The following is a 22,219-nucleotide window of genomic DNA, read 5'->3' on the forward strand; positions in this document are numbered from 1 at the left end:
ATATGCATTCGCTATCATCATGAGGGCTTAGAAGTGTGGACACTGAGAATTATTTTGCTCAAAAATTTTAGTATAATTTTTCCAAACTCATTTAGTGCAATTATTCGCCTACTAACTACATCTTCAGCTAGTGATGAGACTGAGCTTTATAGATGTAATTTTGACCCTTTTATGGTGAATACAAATATCAGATTCAAAGCACTTTCAGATCAACTTTAACTGCTCTTTTCATAGCAAGGCCGTTTCAATGGCAGATTGGGAACAGTCACCGAGCCATGATGGCAGCTCCGTGCAGCAGTCCAGAATGCTCTGCCGAAATTGGCGGACTTGAGCGGAAGTCTGCTATTTTATAGCAAGCTTGAGCTATGAAGCTCAAGGCTGCTATTTCATAGCAGGCTTGAGCGGAAGTCTGCTATGAAATAGCTCAAATAGTGGACTTCCGCTCACTGTCCACCAATTTCAGCAGAGCATACTGGACTGCTCCACGGAGAATGACGCACATGAGAAATTGAAAAGAACACTGAGTATTTTTCTTTGTCATCGGTGCATAAGCACCCACGGCTTGCTCCGACAAGAGCACGAGTGTTCCAAACGCAGTTTTGGGGCAGATGCTCTCTGCCGGATTCAAGCACTCCGTCATGGAGCGGGTGGGCTGCTCCAGATCTGCGTTTGGAATTTACCATAAGTTTACCATAAGTTTGGAATTGGTAATTAGGACAGAGTTAATTGGGGATCATGGGAGATGTCTTTGTCCTGCAGTGGACGTAGTCAGGCTGCTGCTGCTGCTGCTGATGATTGTGGTGAAGTCAATTTATAAGTGCTTAAAGTTTTGTTTGGAATGTTTATTTTAAAGCTGCACATCGGAATTGCCCGCAGTGTTGCTCTGGGGGTGTAAAATTCTTTGCATTGTTCTTGCATTGCTTGTTACACTAGCTATTCGACAGCAAAACATGCACTTGTTTTTGTTCAAGAGCACACTCTCAAGTTGTTACTTAACACCCAGACTGAGCAGTCCTCCTGAAGCAACGCAAGGGCTATCGGGGACACTGTAGTGGAGGGCTCAGAATTATTTACACTATTAGAGATTCCTTAACATGCACGGATATCTCGCAGCATCCAGGCATTTTTGCATTTCACCCACAACAGAATAAGGCCACCATGGCCGGGATCAGACCCACGGCCTTGGGATCAGTAGTCAAATGCCAAAGCTACTGAGTGACTGTGGCAGTTCGTCTGCATAATGCCCCATGCACATTAACATGTTACTGTAATCACTCACATAATGAATGCATCTGTTACCTGGTTTGTAAAAGAAAATTTTCTGTTACTATATTCCTCTGCATAATGCATGCGGCATCCAAACTTCATTAATTTTTTGTGTAAAAAAAAAAGGGTTCGCTGCGCAAGTCAATATGGTACTTGTTTTTGTGCATCGGATCATGAGAGGGAAATAACTATACATAGAAGGATAAGAATGGGGTGGAGCACATATGGCAGGTTCTCTAAGATCATGAATGGCAGTTTACCAATGTTCCTCAAGAGAAAAGTGTACAACAGCATAATCTTACCGGTACTCACCTACGGGGCAGAAACGTGGAGGCTAACGAAAAGGGTTCAACTTCAGGACAACGCAGCGAGCCATAGAAAGAAAAATGATAGGTGTAACGTGAAGAGACCGGAAGCGGGCAGGGTGGGTGAGGGAACAAACGCGGGTTAATGACATCCTAGTCGAAATCAAGAGAAAGAAATGGGCTTGGGCAGGGCGTGTAATGCGAAGGCAAGATAACCGCTGGTCCTTAAGGGTAACGGAGTGGATTCCAAGAGAAGGAAAGCGTAGCAGGAGATGGCGGAAAGTTAGGTGTGCGGATGAGATTAAGAAGTTCGGGGGCATAAGTTTGGTGCAGCTGGCAAAGGACAGGGTTAATTGGAGAGACATGGGAGAGGCCTTTGCCCTGCAGTGGGCGTAGTCAGGCTGGCTGATGATGATGATGATCATCATCATCTGCTTTGAAATAAAACGACTGCAATTAAGGGGCAACAACATTTATTAAAGGTGTGACATTAGGCTAAAACATTCAAAACTTAACAACAAAGACTTTCGTCCGGTTAACAGGCAGGCACTCATCTAAACTGTTTGCAATATAGTGGGCTACATTTCATGCCCAGCACAAATTTATTGCTACTTAGCGTGCTTGACGCATATAATTCAATCATTTAATCCCCCCCCATTTTTTCCCTCCTGTATCTGCTGCAACGTAAGGTGGCCCTCTTTTTTTACAATTTTGTACATCGCGCTCTCATGTACAAGAAAGGTGTGAGATCGCAGGGGTTGTGTGGAATGCGTGCGGCACGTGTCCATCGTCACTCGAGCGTTCGCGGAACCGTTGAGAACGGCAGTATCGGCGTCGTCATCTCAAGTTGAATGGCCGTGTTGAGGCAGTCGGTGGCAGAGTCAAAGTCCCCAGTTTCCTGAAGCACCTTGCCCATGTTGAACCTGCAGGCACCCAGAACGCGATAAAAGGGAAGCTAATTAGAAGAATTCAGACCGTCACCGTATCATTATAAAATGTGCCGATGAGGCTGCATCAAAACAGCTGTACAGTTTAATAAAATTTTCATAAGTTTCCAATTTAATAAATTTAATAAACGAAGCAAGTGAAGACATAAAAAAAAAACCAAAGAAACTAGAGCAACTAACCAGGACTGGTGGCACATGGGATCTATGGCCACGGCGTCTCGCAGCGTCTTCTCGGCGAGCTGACTACTGCCCAAGTAGTGGTACACCAGACCCTGAAGGAGGTGCACAATGGCAATTCGTCACATGCAGTTACAAAACTGAAGTCGACATTTTTGTACTAGTATCAGCTACAAAAGGTTTAAGGAAGCTCAATCCCTGAAAATTGTGGATAGCTGTGCACCCTGGGCAAACATCCCGTATCTAATGAAGGGTGCACTGCGCAAGCCGCAAGAACACGCACGAACAGCACCATTCAATGCCAGGCTGCTTGCTCGGGATGCAAAAAGCTCAGAGTTTCGTAGATGCGAAATTAGAAAACTTTTGACATTTTTACTACTGCATTGGTGGGTCAGTGCCTAATGGGGCAGGATGAAATAAAGGGCTACCAGATCCGATAAATCTTCACCTTATACATAGCATAAAAACCTTTCATTTAGACTGTCTTCTGCTTTAGCCTGTTATAAATGCATCTAGATGAAGAGATTTGTCAATCCCATTGAGCACAGCCATTTGGGCAGGATTCCGAAAGGGCACGCAACACACTTACCTAACTGATCTGCGTTTTTTAATCGCGGAACAAATGCTCCAGAAACAGTGCCTGGAGCCTTCCCACAGTTCTGGTCATTCTACTGCAACTGCGCATGCAGTCTGTGCATTGGCATATGCCTTTACTTTCAAAGATGGCCCTCATTACCTCTGCAGAAATGGTTACTCATGTTCTGAAGCAACCCAGCAAGACAAGTAGAAACTACTTCCATTTTTCAGCCTCTTACATGCATTTACAACATTGCTTGCAAGCTTGCGGTTTGTAAGTATAATGCTTACTCGTAATCCGCGGCGAAAACAGCCTGCATCGAGCGTATCCCAAGTTGCACTACTTGCGTGCCTAGAGCTACGCTTCATCTGCTGCACTGCCTGTGCCGGTGATTCATTCATTAGCTGCATTGTCGCACACCAGTCAGTTAGCAAACTGCCTGCGAAGATGTAGCCGCCTCACCAGGTGCTGAAGGGCCGTGACATGGAGCGGGTTGATGGAGACCGCATTCTGGAAGCACGTCTTCGCATCGTAGTACTCCTTGCGGATTTCATGCAGGAGGCCCTTCTGCAGTGCGAGAGAGCAACACACAGCGCGACCTGTTCATTGTTTGCCAGAGCTTAGCCTCGCCAATGCCAATCAGTAGTCTGGTAGTGTCAGCAGACTCAAACGCATCAACGCATATGTCCACTGTAAGCTGTGATAGCCTTTCGAATTTCACTTTCCCTGCAGGCACACCTAAATGGTGAAGATTCGCTAAGTATGATCACAAAGATTGTAAGCACAGTTAAAGTACTAAATACCCATGTTCCCAGAAGACGAAGACTGCACTGCTAAATGAACTTCATCACACTGAGAAAGCATCTGCCTATTAGCTGATCTTTTGGGAGAACTGCAATCGTTCAATTGGGTAATTCAGTGAACACTGACGACAGGGATGCTGATGATGAAAGGTAGAGCTATGTACAGTTGATATTAGATGCTTGTACTGCACACAAATGTTTCCCACAGCCATAAAATGTCACTTTAAATTGGAGACTTGCAGTCTTTGATTTGACATGAAAACATGCAGTGCGCCTGTCGATTTCATGCTCAGCATGCCGAGGCCGAGATAATGTTTCAAATCTTTCGAGCTTACCATGACCATGAGCTGGTGGGAGAGTGGGTAGATGTTGGACGCCTCGAGGATGCAGGCCTCGGCTTCGGAAAGCTGCTCCATCTTGAGGTACAGCTCAGCTATCAGGAGCCACACCTGCAGCTGCAACAGCCAGAGGGTCTGCGAGCCGCGCTTTTCGCGGATGCCCGCTGAGCCCGCCGGCATGGCGTGGCTGGCCGTCGCCACGGGGCCCCCCGCGCTCGTCTGCAGGGCATCGGACAGTGCCTGCTCCACTCGGGCGGCCGCCGCGATCGACTGACCTGCGCACACGTTGTTCGATCCATCGATTTTCACAGTGCCAGCTCCCAAAATAAAGGGCTGTTGTATAGAGGTGCCGTTGTTCATACATGACTGAATCACGTGATGACGTCACTCTATCACGTGACCTGCGTCACATGATAAATGGGTCATGTAACCACACTCGCATTGGTCATGTGACCAATGCGTCATGGGCACGTCACGTGATCCACTGCTCATGTAACCAATGAGTCAAACGGCCCACTGAACCTCCTTACACAAAGACCCTCTTAAGATATGGCATCGCAACTCATGTCACATTACACAAATGCCCCTTCAACATTTTACATGCCAAAGCAACACTGGGCTATGTAGCACGCTGTAATCGATAGCTGCACTGATTATGACCACCTACTGCATACCCCAGTACCCAGGTGTTTTCGCATTTCTTGCCTCCACCAAAATGCAGTTCCTGTGGTCAGAAATTGAAGCCTCATTTTTGGGTTCAACAGCCGAGCGCCATAGGCAACCCGCAGTGTCCAGGTGGTGCAGCAATTGTTCCACTGCATGCCTAAGAACTGCTCCTGTCGGCTACTTGGGCCGCTGCAAACGAGAGACCACATTCTGAATGATCAGAGGTGCGCATTCACCTGATGACATTCCTCGTCGAGGTGCTCTCGACATAGCCCAGTGTGAAAGCTCATGCTGAAAAGCGCAGGCAGATAGAGTGAAAAAGCAATACGAGCGTGCTAAAAAAATGTTTCCTCTCCTCACTACAGTGTGTGTTTCAGGACTGCGATCCGCACAGCAAATTTCAGTGCAGGTTGCCTGTAGCCTCAGGGGCAATTAGTTACTTTCTCTCTAAGCCTGAATGTGTGAAAAGAAAGAACATCAGGTCTAAACTTACCAGACTCTCGGTCTGAGAAGTCACCTGACCGCACGTGGAACGAGCCACGATTGCAGCTAGTCACCCGCTGCAGGCCGGTCTGGGCATAGTCGCTGGAATGTACATAACACACCACTCAGTCATTCTGCACTTCATGTTGGCAATCTGCACTACACCGTATGACACACATTTATCGCATAACATGCAGAAAAAATCTTATTCATGTGCGTTCCGTTCAGGATTGTAAACAGCAATTTTCGATCCCAGACTCAATCCTGCTGGCTAACACAGTGCCGATTCACCAAAGGCAGCTAGCACCGAGGGTTCTAGCTTCATACTATAGTAGTATGTTCAAAAGGAAAAAAAAATGAGAGCAAAGACTCCAAGAAAGATGCTATCTGACGCAATATTTTTGTGTCCTAGAATCACTGACTTTGTTTAGGCTCACCTTTTAAGCTCGGACTCATAGAACGTCTTCCACTGCAGCAGCATCTGCTTGCTTGTGAGCAAAGCCTCTTCAGGCCCCAAGCAGTAGTCCTCGAGATGTGCCTTGGTGTACATCAGGCTGTTGAGGTCCCATGAACCAAGACAAAAATGAACATTAGTGAGTATGCCCGCCAAAGTACAACATGAAAAGAGGCTTAGTGGGTGGTGGTATAACGTCGTGCCTTTCACAGCAAACGATAATGCAATAAGTTACCGCAATATAAGAAAACTGCACTGAAGTGGTACACTTCCCAGCATGCATATAGTAGGCTCCCTTTAAAACAAACCTGAAGAGACCATGAAAATCTGTTCATCTTATCAGAAGTTCATCTTTATAGAAGGGCTCCCCATAAAAATATGTGAGCATGCTATAGGTGTGTCCAAATATATGTCACATAAAAACAATGAATAAAATGGCCTTGCAGTATGAAGACAATAGCAAACGGGACATTTATAGCACAATATGCATGATGTGACCTGAAGAATTAAGGCATGAAACAAGGTCACATTATCCTGCTTAACAACAGCACTGGTATAGTATTCTTTTTTTCACTCTCTCTTCTGCAGCAACTGCTATTTGTGTATCTTCTGATTTTCGAAGCTCAAAGTTTGTGGCTGAGATATTTGGAGTTCAAGCAACTGACACGCTACACAACCTGTCAGTGTTTTAACACGGCTGTAGCCTGCAGGCATCTTTCCACGCCCTGCAGGTCTGCAAGCCAAACATCTACTGAGCATTAATTGCCCCTTGCACAGAAACTGATAGTTTTGTTTTAACCCTACAACTTTTGAGGTGTGATAGTCCTTATCTACTCCTTTCTCACTTTTTGGGTTGCAGTGCCTAAACACCTTCTATAAAACGAGGCAAGATAAATAAGCTCGGAAGGAAGTGCAGCAGTGTTAGTGAGCTCGGGTATACAGGGTAGCGAGACTACCTTGTTTACTCATGTAATGAACACAATTTATTTTCTACAAAAGTTGAGATTAATTGACATTTCATTACGCGAGGAAAAAAAGTTTGACAGATTTTTTTTTGTAACAGTCGAAATTTCATGTACGTCCACTCGCCTGTCTGTCTCCAACAATCCGCCCGCCCATCCATTATCAACAAAAGCGCGTGGTTGACAAGCTGCGTCCACAAGAAACCAGTGTTCACGTCACCGCTGTTTAGCTTTGTTCACTTCAAAAGGTGCTTGCTGTATCACGGCGCGATCCAACGATTTTGTGATAGTCGACGGCATCAGCGCATCGCGGTGGTGCAAGTGAACATTCTGAACACTGGCCCTGAAGGACGGGCACGCATTTTTTGGCGAGGTACAAAAAAACGTGAATTCTCAATGACAAATATGGGGGCTGAGTTCATTACGCGAGTCAATACGGTATCATACCTTTTTTTGTTCAAGGAGAGAAGAAAAAGACCAGCAGTTTTGTGTTGGACAGCTCTGCTGTATGTTCTGACATAGCCAACAAGCTCTCGAGTTGAGTTGAGGTGTTGAATGCTACAGGTGGGATTAGCCTTGCTTATTGCAATTGCTCCACCGTCCAACAAGCTCTCCGCAGTTGTAGCACCGTTTCAGGAGCTGCCAATGCCCTCACAAAGAACGACACTGCAGCTCACTTGAGGTAGTTGGGGTACTCTTCGAGGGTGGCATTGACGAGCTGCAACGCTTCGCTGTGCTGTTTCTGCGCTGAGAGCAGAAGTGCCAGAAGGTGTAGCGTGTGCACATGCTCGGGGTTGAGCTCCAGGGCTCGCTTTGCGTGAGACACAGCCTTGCTCAGCTACAGCGGGGAAAAAAACAAAGCAAAACAATAAAGCAACAGTCTGCATTAACCCTGCAATGCTCCACACATCGCCTGTCGCACAGAGTGCGAATAAGCTTCATTTCTGTTTGCCGAACTACACAGAGTTGCTAACATACTCGAAGGAGCGGTCTCTTCGAATATGTTTACCAACGCAACGACAAAGCGTCAGCTGCAAGAGATGGAGCCGGCCTGCTGAAAGCATACAATGGCAGAACAGCACATCGCAATGCTGCACTGACAGGTGATGGACTAGTTTTGAATTTTGCTTATAATTTGCTCCATGTGCCTGTGCATTTGCACCCAATTTTGTCATCCTCAGGCATTCAGAATTCATCAAAATTAGCTCAATTAAATACTGATGTAAACCTCCCAGTGTTTTTAATTCCTGATTCCCGCATTGAAAAGACCATCATGATGAAATCCTGGAAGCTCATAACATTTATCCAATGTTTTCACTGTCTTCGCTGTTCAAGTGCTGTTAAAATTCAAAATCAACAGGCAGGCTATGTCCAACAGGCATCTGGCTATATTGCTGCAGACCTCTTCCTGCAAGCCACTGCACATTAATTTACATTCTTCTCACATAGAAAATGTTTTCTCATAACAGCTATACACTTTTGTTAAGTGTTATAGGATTAATAGCCTCCACACTCTTACTGACATGTGCTAGCATTTATCTGGTCACCTTTATGTCACCCTCGCCACGTAATTCTACTAATCATTTTAAATGACATATTCACTTCAAAATTAACTCTTTTTCTTGCTTTTGTGCAGTGCTGATTAAAAACGTTGCACTAAAGGAGTGGAAAGCAAAGACCCTATGATATAATTTTTTTTGGGAAACAGTTGTCACCGACTAAAACCAAGTGCTGCTTCTAAAAACCAAAATGCACCCGCGGAAAAAAGACGGGCTTAAATAACAGAAAGAAGGCTTACCTGCCGAGCCTCGGCATAGTGTAAGGCCAGGTGATATTCGGGAAGGTGGTAGTAAGGGTCAGCGCTCTGCGCCCTGCACAGAACAATGCAAACCTAAAGTTTGTTGAAGAAGGTTCGTCCTTAATGCAGCTCCATCAACTGCACACACAGGGAAGCTTTTGTCAGCACATTTATTAAAGGCATAAAACGACAACATTTTCAAAGCTTTGTAAACTTTTCGGAGCTCAATTTTAGACTCTGACTATAAACAGTAGAATATTTACTCGTACAACAAATGCACTCTTTTGTAAAAAAAAAAAAAATGGTGTTAACATGGGAGGTGTGTCAATTATGCAGGGCAAAATTGACACTGCTGTCAATTAAAATTTTCCGCATAATTTAATGTACAATGTACAGGGAATATTTATTACATGAATGCATTGCTATGCGGTTTTTTTATGCTGGCTCACTGAAGTGAGCCAGCGGTAACATTTACTAAAACAAGCCGTGCAAAGTGAAAAAAAAAAACCATCAGAAGTGTTGAAATCAGTGAAAACAAAACTGGGCTAAATTACTTCAAATGCATTTCAAACCGGGTAATGCCAGCATTGGCTAATTTCTCTGTTTTTGACGCCAAAGTGCATTGTGCCTGGTGACAATGGATGGATGTTTAAGACTTAGCGTAAGCTGTTTTACCACCAAGAGTTTTACCTGTTTTAAAGAGGCTCTGAAAGGGGCTCTAATAATTAAAGTTGCGGTATACCTTGGATGTTAAAGCACGCCGCTTCACGAACATTGTCCAGCAAGAATTCTTTTAATGTGCTTTGTATAGAAGCTGAGCTATATGTCAAAAGTCAAAATTTGAATTTCAGCGTCTTCTCGCCTTTCCCTCGCCACTTTTTGCAGCCCCACCTCCAGGGGTGGAACTTCCTGACCTGCCGGAGCTGCGCCGTTTGTTGGCCGCGGCCATGGTAGTTGCCTGAAATCTGAAAGAATCTAACCAATAGCCACCTGTCAACTTGTAAACGCACGTGTGAGCGATGAAGGAGGGTGCGTGCATGAAAGAGTCACCGGGAAGGGCTCACCAACTTTCACGCAAGATTGTGGCTCCTCTGCTGTGTGCAGAAGCGTATTATTTGGCTCAGGTTTTCATGACAACATAATGCAGTGATTGAGCAATTTGATGTGCTCTCCTCGGAAGGTGCTTCAGAGCCCCTTTAAAATAAGAGTTTTAGCGTCAGCTCAACAACTGCCACTTAAACTTGTTCCACACCGCGTAATGGCCCTCTTTAAAGTGAGAAAGCCTGCCAGGGGAGCAGGTGTCGAATAACGATACCGGAGGAAACACTGGAACGCAGACGCCTTGAATTCGGCCCGCTTGCTTTGGGGCCGTCGCTGCTCGGCCATGAGTGCAAAGCCCACACCCAGTACCAAGTGGCACTGTGCCAGGAGGGACTGCGGATTCCGCTTCTCACGGTTGAGTGCCTCCTCCGCAAACTCCACCCCTTGCTCAATGTTGCCCAGGTTCTCCAGGCACACCTGTGGGAGCCACGCAGAGCCACGGCCTCAACACAGAATAACAGATCTTGAAAGGAATTGAAGTTGGCCTACTCTGATTTGATTGATTACCTCGTTCCAATGACACAGAAGCTACCCTCACCGAAAACGAAGCTTCTGTGACATGAAAATAGATAAAAATGAAACACAGGTATTGCTGCCAAATGAAATTTTAGAGAGAAAACAAGGACATCAAGTGCTTTTTTTTTACGTTCTTAGATTTGTTGTTACTCGCTCCCACACTGTTACTCACGCCCAACTGGCAGTAGCAGAATCCCTAATGCATTCAACATAATCATTAATGTTAATAGTTAAAATCGAGCAGCAAAAAATTTTTTTATTCAACTTATAATTTCTTGGCAATACATGCGTCTTTCACTGACAAAAAGCAACAATATAACCACAAACAGTCCATTATTGTTTGGCTGCACATGGCCCGTATTTACACCACAAATTCATGCTCAACACAACCTCTCGGCTATCGCGGCGGTCGAATAAACAAGGCTGAAAGTTCAGTATGTTGCAAGCTTTTCAACTCGCTCTTTTCACTGGTTTATTATTTACTGCGCTTGTTATTGTACTGCTCTCTGTTTGACATGTTTTGTACCGGAGCACCCCCTGACGGTTTCTTAACCGTTGAATTCCCCCCCCCCCCCCCAAGTATTAATACATGCCATTAGATTCAAACAGGATGTATATGTCAAAGCCAAGACACAGAAAAGTAAAACCCCTTGTTGAAATGTTGGCACCAGTTCATGTTATAATCCTCTGTATGTACCACTATGCGGCAGAATGAGGTCAGACAGATTTTTTATTTATTTAAAATATGTTTTTCCACACAACTGGAACACCGCCTCACCTTGGCAGCTAGAAGGCAGGGAAAACTGTTGTGTGGTTGAAGCCGTGCGCACTCCTTGAGCATCAGGGTCGCCCTGAGGTGCTGCAAATTGAAAATCCTCGAAATCAGTGAACTGCCACTGGATAAAAACAAACAAAAGGTTCTAAGTTCTCACATATCTACCCACAAATGTTTATGCCAGTGCCTGTTCTTCTGAGACCCATTTAACAGCAAACAGTTTTCGGTGCTGATGTTTGATACAGTTACAACCGTGGGCAGGCTTGGTATATGATGACTCTGCTTCACCCGATAGCTCAATTAACACATCAGTCATTATCACAGGGCACATCTAACTTATGATTTTGAAAGCACCACGTCAGTATTTCATACAATGCCTCATCATGCCTTACTGTTACATGTTATTTGACACCTAGTCATTGCATCTCGAGCAGCATGGGCCAGTTTACAACCCAGATCTTTGTTACTTTACCCTGTATTTTTGTCTTGCAATCTGACTAAGATGTCTTTGTCCTTCCTGGAGCCTGCTGTGGTCTTCAGTATTAATAATGAGGTAAAACTTACTAACCAACCAAATGCCTAACTAGCTATCGAACAAATCAACTAACTCTACCTAGCTATCTATCTAGCTACCTAACCAAGTACACTGAAACCTTGTTAATTCGCCCCCATTCATTCAGAAATCGGGAAAATTCAGACTACCAGCGCAGTTCTGGCAGCGTTAATAAGGGCACAGCCGACCTCACACCGGTTAACTTGGATAGGCTACCGAACAAAGGCCATGTCGTCGTATGAACAGCACAGAGGGCAATCACAGAAACATCCCTTCCTCAAGCCTGAATTGAATGTTGCAGTGTTACCCACGCACCTCTGACATATGCATATTGGCAGGTATCACGACGTTCGTAGGGCCCCTGTCACCAAAAAAACTGGGTGGCCGCATAGTTTCAGTTTACTTTTCCTGAGTTTTGTTCCAAACTGCGGTGATAGTGAACCGGCTACACATTGGCAAGCCAGCCTAGAGCAGCTTTGAGCAGTTTCAAACGCCAACTGACACGTCGGTGGCATTTTTCGTTTTCTCACCAAGAGGCATCTTTCTTCTTAGACACCAAAAGTACGCTCGTTACGTGCTTTTCGCGGTTTGTGCAGCGCAGCCTCTTCACTCGTGACGATGCCACTTGTGAGGAACCCCTGCTTTGACTGCGTCACACTGTGAAGGTAGCCACGGAGGCCTTTATTGTTTTGGAGCAGGTCTGCGCTAACGTGCCTGACAGTGTGCACACATTAAAACATCTGATGGAACTGTGAAAAATCTTTGCTACTACGCATTTTTGTCTCAAAAACAGACGACCATAGCTCAGGTTTTTACCACATGAATTTAACATGATGCAAACAGTCTCGGGCAGTATTCTTGGGGCCATTTGTTAACACGCACCTTCGGATAATACGGATATCCTTTCGAGTCCCTTGAAGTATGAATTAATGGAGTTTTACTACTGACAATAGAGGCTTCTAGATATATGTCCTAGTGACGACAGCTTCTAGTCAGCCCTAGTCAACAGCTCGTGCTGTTTGCAAGCTCGGGAGCAGTGCTCACCTTCCCGGATGACAGCAGCGCCAGGGAGAACTGCATCCAGACATGGTACTCCTCAAACGAGAACTTCATAGCTCGCTCGAAAGACTGGCACATCATGCAGAAAAGAAAACATGGAAAAACTGAAATGAGCATGTGGGAAGTTCAGTACAAGACAGGCAGTTGCGTCAAATGTGGAAGAAAAAATAAAGGCTGAAACTAATATACATGTACGCAATGCGTACTGTGCATTACTCAAATGCTGTAGTACTTCCAACTTCAATTTCACACATACATCTAGTATATCCAAACTGTCCTGCTGCTGGCCAAGTGAAGGCCAAAGCCTCAACAAGCCATCTAGAGTAGCTTTTTCTATGCTTCATCCATCCATACATTGTGACAGATGTGAACAAATAATTTGGTTTGATCGACACGCAAGATGAGTGGTAGTTTCTGTACATATTCTCTGGAAGGCAGGGCCAGTATACATATTGTCACGTAGTGGTGACGGCAGTCGAAGCAGCGATGAAGACGGATGAAAGGGTCTTCTAAAAGAAAACTGTTTAGTGGGCTGACTTGCACCCAAAATGGACTGAATCACTCGGCGGCGGCGAAGCGACAAGCATGCTCGGCAGTCGTTGAACACAATGCCCGCCGCTGTCGGCCGTGCTCAATTTAAAGCTGATAGCGAACATTCGAGATAAAGCGTGCAAAGTTACAAGACCATTCCGGAACAACGTAGAATCAGCTCTGCCTGGCTGCGATCAATCGAGATAAATCTAGTCACGTCTTGCGTCGCAAACAAACGATAAAGTGGTGTGGCGGCAGATTTGAAAAACGAACAAACACTGCAAACATTCGTGGCAATATAATGGTTCCATCTTGATGGTATTCCATTTCCTTTTTTCCACTTGTGACTGGCTCATGTGATGCCATGCCTTGCGTTCACACTTTGTCATTAGCTGCAGCCCAACGATGGCAAGGGTGCGAAGTAGCTCCAGGCAACAAAAAAATTTAAAAAAAGAAAATATAACAAAATGGAATTACAGTAGACTCTCGATGATACAATCCCAGCTGATACGAATTTCAGGATGATACAAAATGGCAAAATGCCCTTGCCAGAGTGCATTGTGTGCTGCAGGCAGAAATTTGGATGTTATGAACAACCCTCCACCCCACTGAAGATGATACAAACGTGCGAGTTGCACCTGCACCTTCAAGCTCCAAGTACTTGCTGCCTGTACATTGCCGATGCCGCGATCACCAGCCGGGCGTTACACGGTGCGACCGGCACACGGCCGACATCACAAGTCAGTGGTGGCGTGCAGCCGTAATTAAACCCTACCAGCCAAAAACAAATCTGCGTAACGTCTGCGTATGAATTTTGTTCGTTTTGGATGACACGAATATTTTTCGTGACCCCATGAAATTCGTATGACAGAGATTCTACTGCACACCATTATGCCTGCCATGATCTAGACCTGCACACTGGTTGAAATACTACATGTGGCCACTGTACATGTGACGAACACGCATAAAAGAACTGACTCATTCGTCCTGTGCAAAAACGAGCTCACCTCACACAGCGTCTGGAACTGGCCCAGCCTAGCAAGCACAAACACAAGCAGATCATATACAGCGACGACATTGTTGTACGAATGGATGCGGGCGTCCTGGAATTCGGGGGACCGGTCAAGGACCGCGTTCCGCACAGCCTGCAAAGAATGTGCGTCACTGAAACCCTTGTTTGCATCATCATTTATGTCTAAAACACATGCCAACCACATATTATCACATCATGGCATAGAAATTGCAGTGGGATTCTCTACTCACACAATCAGCTTGTTTGCCAAAACAATGTTCATCAGCTGATAATATGGGCATAGAGAAACAACAAACTAAAGCAACTTAAGCTAACCTAACTTGCTTCAAAACAACCTGCATGAGGTTAGATAGAATGACAAAGTGACTAAAAGGCAACAACATTTAAGAGAGCTGCAGCTCATAATGATATTAAACAACACTCCTCAAGAAGTTGTCACAGGACTGTTAACAAACAATACAGAGATATGTTCCAAGCAGGTTTTTGGCGTAATAATCAGAGGCAACCATCTAAACAAAAAAATTTCCAAAATTGTGGGGTTTAATATCCCGAAACGGAACATGGGCTGTGAGGGACACCACAGTGGAGAGCTTTGTATGAATGTTTGACCACCTGGCGTTCTTTATTGTGCATTAACATTGCACAGCACATGGGTGCCTTTTGCATTTAGCCTTCATCGAAATGCAGCTGCCGCAGCTGGGAGTGAAACCAGCTCCACTGGCTCAGTAGCAGAGTGATCGAACTAACCTGTCATCAAATCTAATATTATTATTATGATGATCATGGATTTTTATGGCACAAGGGCATCTATGGTCAAAAAACGCCATGGCACAAGGTATTTTTCGGTTACTCGAGGTGGGATCGAAGACCCATTTTCCAAGCACTTAACCCCTTACTAGCCCAGCACCAGGCCAGGGGAAAGCTTGTACCAATTGTACCAACGGTGGGTACCCGGCAGCACTGGGGATCAAACCCCGCACCTCCAGTATGCGAGGCGGATGCTCAACCACTCGGCCACCGCTGCAGTCCTAATATTATCAGTAACCAGCTTGGTGCAAAGCTCGAAACACTTGGAAAGCTAAACCTGTTGACGCCCATCTAAAGATGTCCTAGATAAGATGAGATTATACAGCTAAGTGCTTACCATAGCTTCGCTAATGAAGAGTAACAAGAGAATTTCTTCGTATTCCGTCTTAGGCATGAATAACCTGCAACAGACATACAGCCATTAATACCCATCAGGACGCGAGTGCAACCAGTGCATCATGAAAATATCTTCCACTAGTAGGGTTTGGCATTTCATTTAGCTGAAGCCACAAGTAACACGAATACATTTTAATGTCTTAGCATTAGAACGCCCATTATTGCAAAAAGTGTCCGGCATTGGCGTGTGAGGCCTCGGCTGGCAGGAGGCAAATGGAGAGAAAGAAATCCCCCTCTCCACTTTCAGGGGGGAAGAAAAGGTAGAGGAAAGAGGGTGGAAGGTGATAGGTGGAAAGTGGGACACCGCAGTTGCCAATCAGCGTAGACGGGGTGGAATGAGTGGAGAAGGGGTACGGCATGTTGCACGGCGATTGACGGACTGGATAACGCCACCTGCTCACACTGTCTGAACCCATCAGCGGCAGCGATTGCTCCGTTCAGGAGGAACACTAATGATAACACATACTCTGTCACATGAACCATGCTGACCGTCTGCGTGCTTTTTATATAGCACTGTGGACAGCTGTTTGTTAATACCAAAGTGATAAAAGCTGCTTGCTGCTACCAAATGATGAAAGAAACAAGAGGGCAAGAATTTCAGCTCGAACATTTCTTATTGTGCAAATAGTTTGTGTATATTACCTCTCTCCCTGTTCCCTCACCTTTTTCATTTCATTTCTCCATTCTGCCTGCTATCCTTTATTTCCACTGACCCAGCTCAGGTGCTTCAGTATCGACGGCAGATTCCGAGGCTAGCAAAAATCTTATCCTTCCTTTTTATTACTATTTTAATAAACCACTACTACTACTACTACTACAAGTTTATTTTAAGTTCACAGTCATTAGTAATGTCCAGTTTTTGGCGCAAAAAAAAAAGAACTTCACACTATACTAGCAATGACGTGCACATACACTAAAAAACACTCAGACTCTGAGATTTTTTTTTTTACCGAGTGAAGTGCCTATGCTGCACACGAGACAGTCACATCCAACACTCACGATTGTCCCGAATATTTGCTGGGTCGCCAGTGCTTTCCTTGCTTCTTGATTTCGATACGAGGTTCATAGTCAACGTAGTTGGTCTCACAGACGCCACGCAGGAGAACCTCAGCCAGTTGCCGTGACATCGTCTGCGAGAGGAACACAGCGAATCAGCACAAACTGCAGTTGTGAATTTCAAGATTTGGAAGGCGGTGACTAATTGTTAGTGGAGGTTTACATGCAAAACATATGCTCCGAGCTATAGCCAAGTTGCGATTCAAGTAAGGCCAATTGGTTGATCTGAGGTGTACCTCCTGTATCACCGCTACCTTCACATCAACAGATGTTATTGTGCAAGTAGCATGTGGTGTTGCTAAGGTGGCACACCACAAGATGTTCTCCCATGGCAAGGTTCAGGTGTGCGCCCACAGTGAGACAGTCACCAATGTGCCTTCTCTTTATTCATAACTGCCTGCTCTTCATGCGTGCTAAAAGCATAAAACGGAATTTTAATGCAACCAACAAAGAGACTTTAAGCACTGACCTGACGCAACGATTGAGTAGAGCTCGTCTCTTCTGCGCGCAGGACGTTTCGGTACTGGTCGATGGCTTGCCGCAGTTTCCTGCAGCAGACACGCAGGGACACAATAAGAAAAGCAAGGAAACGAGAAAAAAAAAGAACTCAGGCATGACTGTAAGAAATACCAGTCAGTTGCCATATGAGCAGCCAGAAATCTGTAAAAGGGGGAGATAACACAGCAGAAAAACGTTTCTGCTTCCTTTTTATACGGAGATAACTTTCCATTGCAAACTTGTTCTTGCATGGTAATTTCCTTGATAACACTGCACTAAAAACACTGCACATTTTGAACAGCTTTTTCACTATGCAAGCCTCTTTTGTTCTTCTTATGCAAGCCTCTTATGTGTACTGGGGCTAAAACAGTAATGCCTGCCAGTGAATGATGCTCCCCATTCAGTACAAGTCTCTGGTTGTGTAGATTTCAGCACTGGCTGGTAGTACTAGAGCACCCAATACTGAGCAGTTTGATTAGCATTCATCTTGAAGTGGTAAGCCTCCCATTCGTAGATTATTGATTGTTTATTTCCTCTGCAGATACAATGCTTACAGCACATTTACAACACTTTGAAATACACAGTGAGTGAAATAAAGGAGTATAGACACCTAATTTTGGTAGCATGTTTTCTTCTCTACAATGATGTGGAAGATGCTGCTAAGCATGAATCACCATGTGGTATTCACCGACGACTGCTAAATAATTTATAATTGCATTTTTCTGTCATGTTGTTTCGGTTTCAGTTTATTTATTTATTTATTTAAAATACCTGCAGTGCCCGAAAGCATTATTGCAAGGGGGGAATACATATTGTTTGAGAGAGGCCGTTGGGCGAGAAAAAAAAAAAGTCGAGAAAATAACAGAATGGCGCCACAATAACAAACAAGAAAAAATTGAATAGAATGAACGAGCAAATTAAACGAAGGCACCGCGCAGGCAGCTACACATCTGACAACAAATCCCGAAACAATGTTTGACTGCGACATCCAGCAATTTTCTGAGGAAGTCGGTTCCATTCGCTGACAGTGTGTGGAAAAAATGAATAACGATAACTGCCGAATGATGAATAACAGCCGAATGATGGCTGTGACGTCAAAGAGTGGTTTTATGTCACGTGAGGCATGGAAAACTGTCGATATAATCGCTGCTTCATCATTTTAATTCACTGCAGTGCTGAAACCAGCCTTCCTCAAGAGCCAAAATGAAGAATCTGGAAGCAGCGATTACATTGCATTTCTTTCATGCCTCACATGACCCATAACCACACTTTGGCATCACAGTCCTCATTCGGCTGTTAAAAACTGAAACCGAAAGAGCACAAGAAAGAAATTCGATTATAAATTATTTAGGAGTCGTAGGAGAATACCAGGTGATAATTCATGTATAATAATGCCTTACACATCAATACAAGCAAGAAAACACACATTCGAAAGTTAGGTGTCTAGGGCTCTAGACTCCTATGAATAGCGCAGAGATGAAGCCATGTGAAAACAAAAAGGTCACTCAGTATTTTCACAAGAAGTAACAAGCAGCATTTCAGCAGGCAGTAATTCCCGACAAGCTATAACAGATGACACCGCAAAAGGAGTCTCACCCGCCCTTGATCATGAGCAGTGGCGCCCTCTGCAGCACGCTCTCGAGCACGGTTCCGATGCGATACTCCGTGTTGGGCGGGAGTGGTGATGACGACGCTGCTACGGCCGCCACGGTGCCCGCCGCCGTTGCTGTGGGGACCACCCCACCCACGGTGCCCTGTGTCTTCTCCACTTCCTGGAGGTACTTCAGTGCCAGGTCACTGGCCTGAAATGTGCGACAACAGACGCCACCAGCCGTCAGCAGCTCGGTTACAACGCTAGAAAAACTGTACGATTATTGCTGGAAGCAGCCAGAAAGGCCCTGAATTGCCTAAAGCTGCGAGAATCTCAGCAACAAAAAACTATAGTTTTCCAGTTAAAGAAAAAGACCAATCAGAACAGGTCAAAGCATAACCAAAGCCAAATTAAATCTGAATGGTTCCAAATAATTTCCTATTGATTCTGTGCTTTTTGCTTGTTTCAAATGGTCTTTTTTAACTGGGTTAAGTCATCACCAACAGTGCACTTAAGTCTAATTTGTTTAGTGCAGATTGATTAACCACTACAAATAACTAAACCATGTTATGTCCAATGTTACTAGAGTACCCTCGCCTTAAAAGCCCCTGCGCCTATACTTTTCAGCAGTAATTGAACCATGTAATGCCCAATGGCACTACCTAGTACCCTAGCCTTAACAGCTCCTGTGCCAATATTTTTCAGTAGCTCAACTGTCCAATGTGTAATAATTTCTACTACACAAAGGCACTGCCACGAAATGGCTGCTCACATCTCTTTTATGTTTCTGTCATGCTGTTGGGTAAGTCATAGAAGCAAGAGACCTTTGAGTTGTGGCTTAAAATTCACCAAGATTTTCCATACTTAGCTGGCGAAAAAACCAAACGCCACTTTCTCTGTTCTCCGGCTTGACACGTAGCCCAACCGTGGCGGCTGCGTTTTTATGGAGGAAAAACGCTAAGGCGCCCGTGTGCTGTGCGATGTCAGTGCACGTTAAAGATCCCCAGGTGGTCGAAATTATTCCGGAGCCCTCCACTACGGCACCTCTCTCTTCCTTTCTTCTTTCACTCCCTCCTTTACCCTTCCCTTACAGCGCGGTTCAGGTGTCCAACGATATATGAGACAGATACTGCGCCATTTCCTTTCCCCACAAAAACCAATTATTATTATTATTATTGACACGTAGCAAGACACATGAGACTTGCCTGTACGAAGTAAGCCGCGATCTGGTCCTCCCTGTTGGCAGCCTTGGTCTTGCTTGTCGTCTTGAGGGGCACCTTCTCAAGGCACAGGCCTGTCGAGGAAGGTCAACCACCAGGTCCGACATTATCCCACTGGCACTGCTACTGGAAAACACTCTGCAGTATTGAAAGCCATTTCTAGAGTTGTCTCCTTGGCTCCTTTTACCAGCTGCCACAAAATTCGGCACACATTTTAGAAGCCAGCATGGTGCAAATAAAAACTAGACAACACATGCTAAACGACTGTATGAGAACAATGGAGAAAAATCCACTGATGGCTGGCGGAGAGCGGATAACCGTGCCATCTCCAGTTTACTGGGAAGCAATGGCATTCGGCCAGAAAAAAAAAAAAACGGCTCGGACCATCTAGAAGGATCCTCCTCGCCTGACCAATGACGATGCGCACCCCGGCTAGAGGGTGAGAGGACATTTGGTTTGGTTTGGCTTGGTTTATCGGGTTTCACTTCCCAAAGCGACTCAGGCTATGAGGGACGCCGCAGTGAAGGGTTCCAGAAATTTTGACCACCTGTGGTTCTTTAACGTGCACTGACATCGCACAGTACACGGGCCTCTAGAATTTCGCCTCCATCGAAATTCGACCGCCATGGCCAGGATCGAACCCACGTCTTTTGGGTCAGCAGCCGAGCACCATAACAACTGAGCCACCGCAGCGGCGGCGGTGAGAGGACATCTGTTTTGTTGATGTGCGTTGTGTGTGCATGCCTGCCTTTGTGCAAAGTGATGAAGATATGCAATGCACTCTATAAATTAAGGACGTTTAGTGCCGGAAGCTAGCCTGTGCCGTACTAAGACTTTGAAGAAGCGCTCATAACAATGAGCGATTTCTAAGAAAAGGGGGCAGATGTGCAGAACAGTAAAAATAAATTGTGAAATTTTTTGTCACAAATTTTAGGGTTTCTCTAACTGCTACTTCTGTGCATTATGTGTGCCATGTTTCACTTGTGTAGGTTTGATTATACCATTGCTAGAGAATATTTTATTACTACCACTTCTAAAGTATCCTCCACCTTAAGCAATACGAGGAGGGTGGGGAAAACGTCAAAGATGAAGTCAAAGACACAGTCAAAGACAATGTGGAGCCGCGCCATTTCTTTGACTTCAGTTTGCTTGTGCAAGGAAACAAAGAGAAGGACCGGGGCTTGCGGAGCCCGTGCATACCTTTGATGGCAAATGACTCGGCGAGAATTTTGAGAATACGGCTGGACAGGGATTTCTCCTCAAGGCGGTCGATCCCACCGCTGTCCAGGTGCGAGATAGCCTCCTCGTAGAATCCTTGCGCATAGAGCAGCTTGGCGAGCAGGAAGTGGCCGTCGGTTGTGACACCCGCCTGCGCAAATGTCCTTTCTTGAACTCCTGCGACAGGTAACTAGTACTCTTTTGTTGCAAGACACTAACAAAGAAGCTATAAAAGGTAGGAGGATATAAGTGGAGTTCTAACGCGAGGTCCACGACACACAATGTATACTGAACTAGAAAGACACAGCCTCGGTCAAAAGATCCCTAGACCGAACGGCTTGTTTTAGAGGTGGTTGGGGTGGTTACGGCACTTGTACGTGAAGATTAAAGTCTCTAGCAACTCAGGAGGACAATGGTTTCATATCTCCAAATCTTCGGAACCAAGGGGCCGTCATACTATACAGCTCAAAAGCGAACTCTTATGACTGATTTTCCTTTGCCTGATGATGTGCATCGGCATGAGCATCAGTCTGACAAAGCTGAACTACCTGGTTTTACAGCATTACCAGCACATCTTGCCGTTCTCTTCTCTAAGCTTACTGCTTCCAACAGTTGAATGAAAACACCTGCCTAAACAAAGCATGGAGCTTTACTGGGTATCATCATCATCATCATCATCATAATCAGCCTTACTACACCCACTGCAGGGCAAAGGCCTCTCCCATGTCTCTCCAATTAACCCTATCCTTTGCCAGCTGCATCCACCCTTTGCCTGCAAACTTCTTAATCTCATCCGCCCACCTAACCTTCTGCCGCCCCCTGCTACGCTTACTTTCTCTTGGAACCCACTCCGTTACCCTTAAGGACCAGCGGTTATCTTGCCTTCGCATTACATGCCCTGCCCAAGCCCATTTCTTTCTCTTGATTTCGACTAGGATGTCATTAACCCGTGTTTGTTCCCTCACCCACTCTGCCCGCTTCCGATCTCTTAACGTTACACCTATCATTTTTCTTTCCATGGCTCGCTGCGTCGTCCTTAACCTAAGCTGAACTCTTTTCGTTAGCCTCCACGTTTCTGCCCCGTAGGTG

At 45.2% G+C, this 22,219-nt stretch overlaps 1 protein-coding gene across 1 annotated transcript in view; it reads right to left on the reverse strand.

Moving 5' to 3' along the window:
* Positions 1-2,029: 2,029 nt before the first annotated feature.
* Positions 2,030-22,219, reverse strand: part of Ttc7 (tetratricopeptide repeat domain 7) — a 28,981-nt gene continuing 8,791 nt past the window's right edge. Inside the window, exons 3-20 of the mRNA XM_077637572.1 lie at positions 21,113-21,281; positions 19,898-19,986; positions 18,698-18,903; positions 17,073-17,151; positions 16,547-16,677; positions 15,489-15,552; positions 14,319-14,456; positions 12,766-12,849; positions 11,172-11,252; positions 10,092-10,294; positions 8,777-8,849; positions 7,656-7,816; positions 6,000-6,116; positions 5,573-5,664; positions 4,411-4,688; positions 3,735-3,839; positions 2,699-2,790; positions 2,030-2,494 (exon numbers count right to left, since the gene is read on the reverse strand). Coding sequence (XP_077493698.1) covers positions 2,362-2,494; positions 2,699-2,790; positions 3,735-3,839; positions 4,411-4,688; positions 5,573-5,664; positions 6,000-6,116; positions 7,656-7,816; positions 8,777-8,849; positions 10,092-10,294; positions 11,172-11,252; positions 12,766-12,849; positions 14,319-14,456; positions 15,489-15,552; positions 16,547-16,677; positions 17,073-17,151; positions 18,698-18,903; positions 19,898-19,986; positions 21,113-21,281 — 2,295 coding nt within the window. The 3' untranslated portion in view covers positions 2,030-2,361. The remainder of the gene's footprint in view (positions 2,495-2,698; positions 2,791-3,734; positions 3,840-4,410; positions 4,689-5,572; positions 5,665-5,999; positions 6,117-7,655; positions 7,817-8,776; positions 8,850-10,091; positions 10,295-11,171; positions 11,253-12,765; positions 12,850-14,318; positions 14,457-15,488; positions 15,553-16,546; positions 16,678-17,072; positions 17,152-18,697; positions 18,904-19,897; positions 19,987-21,112; positions 21,282-22,219) is intronic.

The sequence above is a fragment of the Amblyomma americanum genome, chromosome 9, assembly GCF_052857255.1.
Source record: "Amblyomma americanum isolate KBUSLIRL-KWMA chromosome 9, ASM5285725v1, whole genome shotgun sequence".
NCBI classification, from domain to species: Eukaryota; Metazoa; Arthropoda; class Arachnida; order Ixodida; family Ixodidae; genus Amblyomma; species Amblyomma americanum.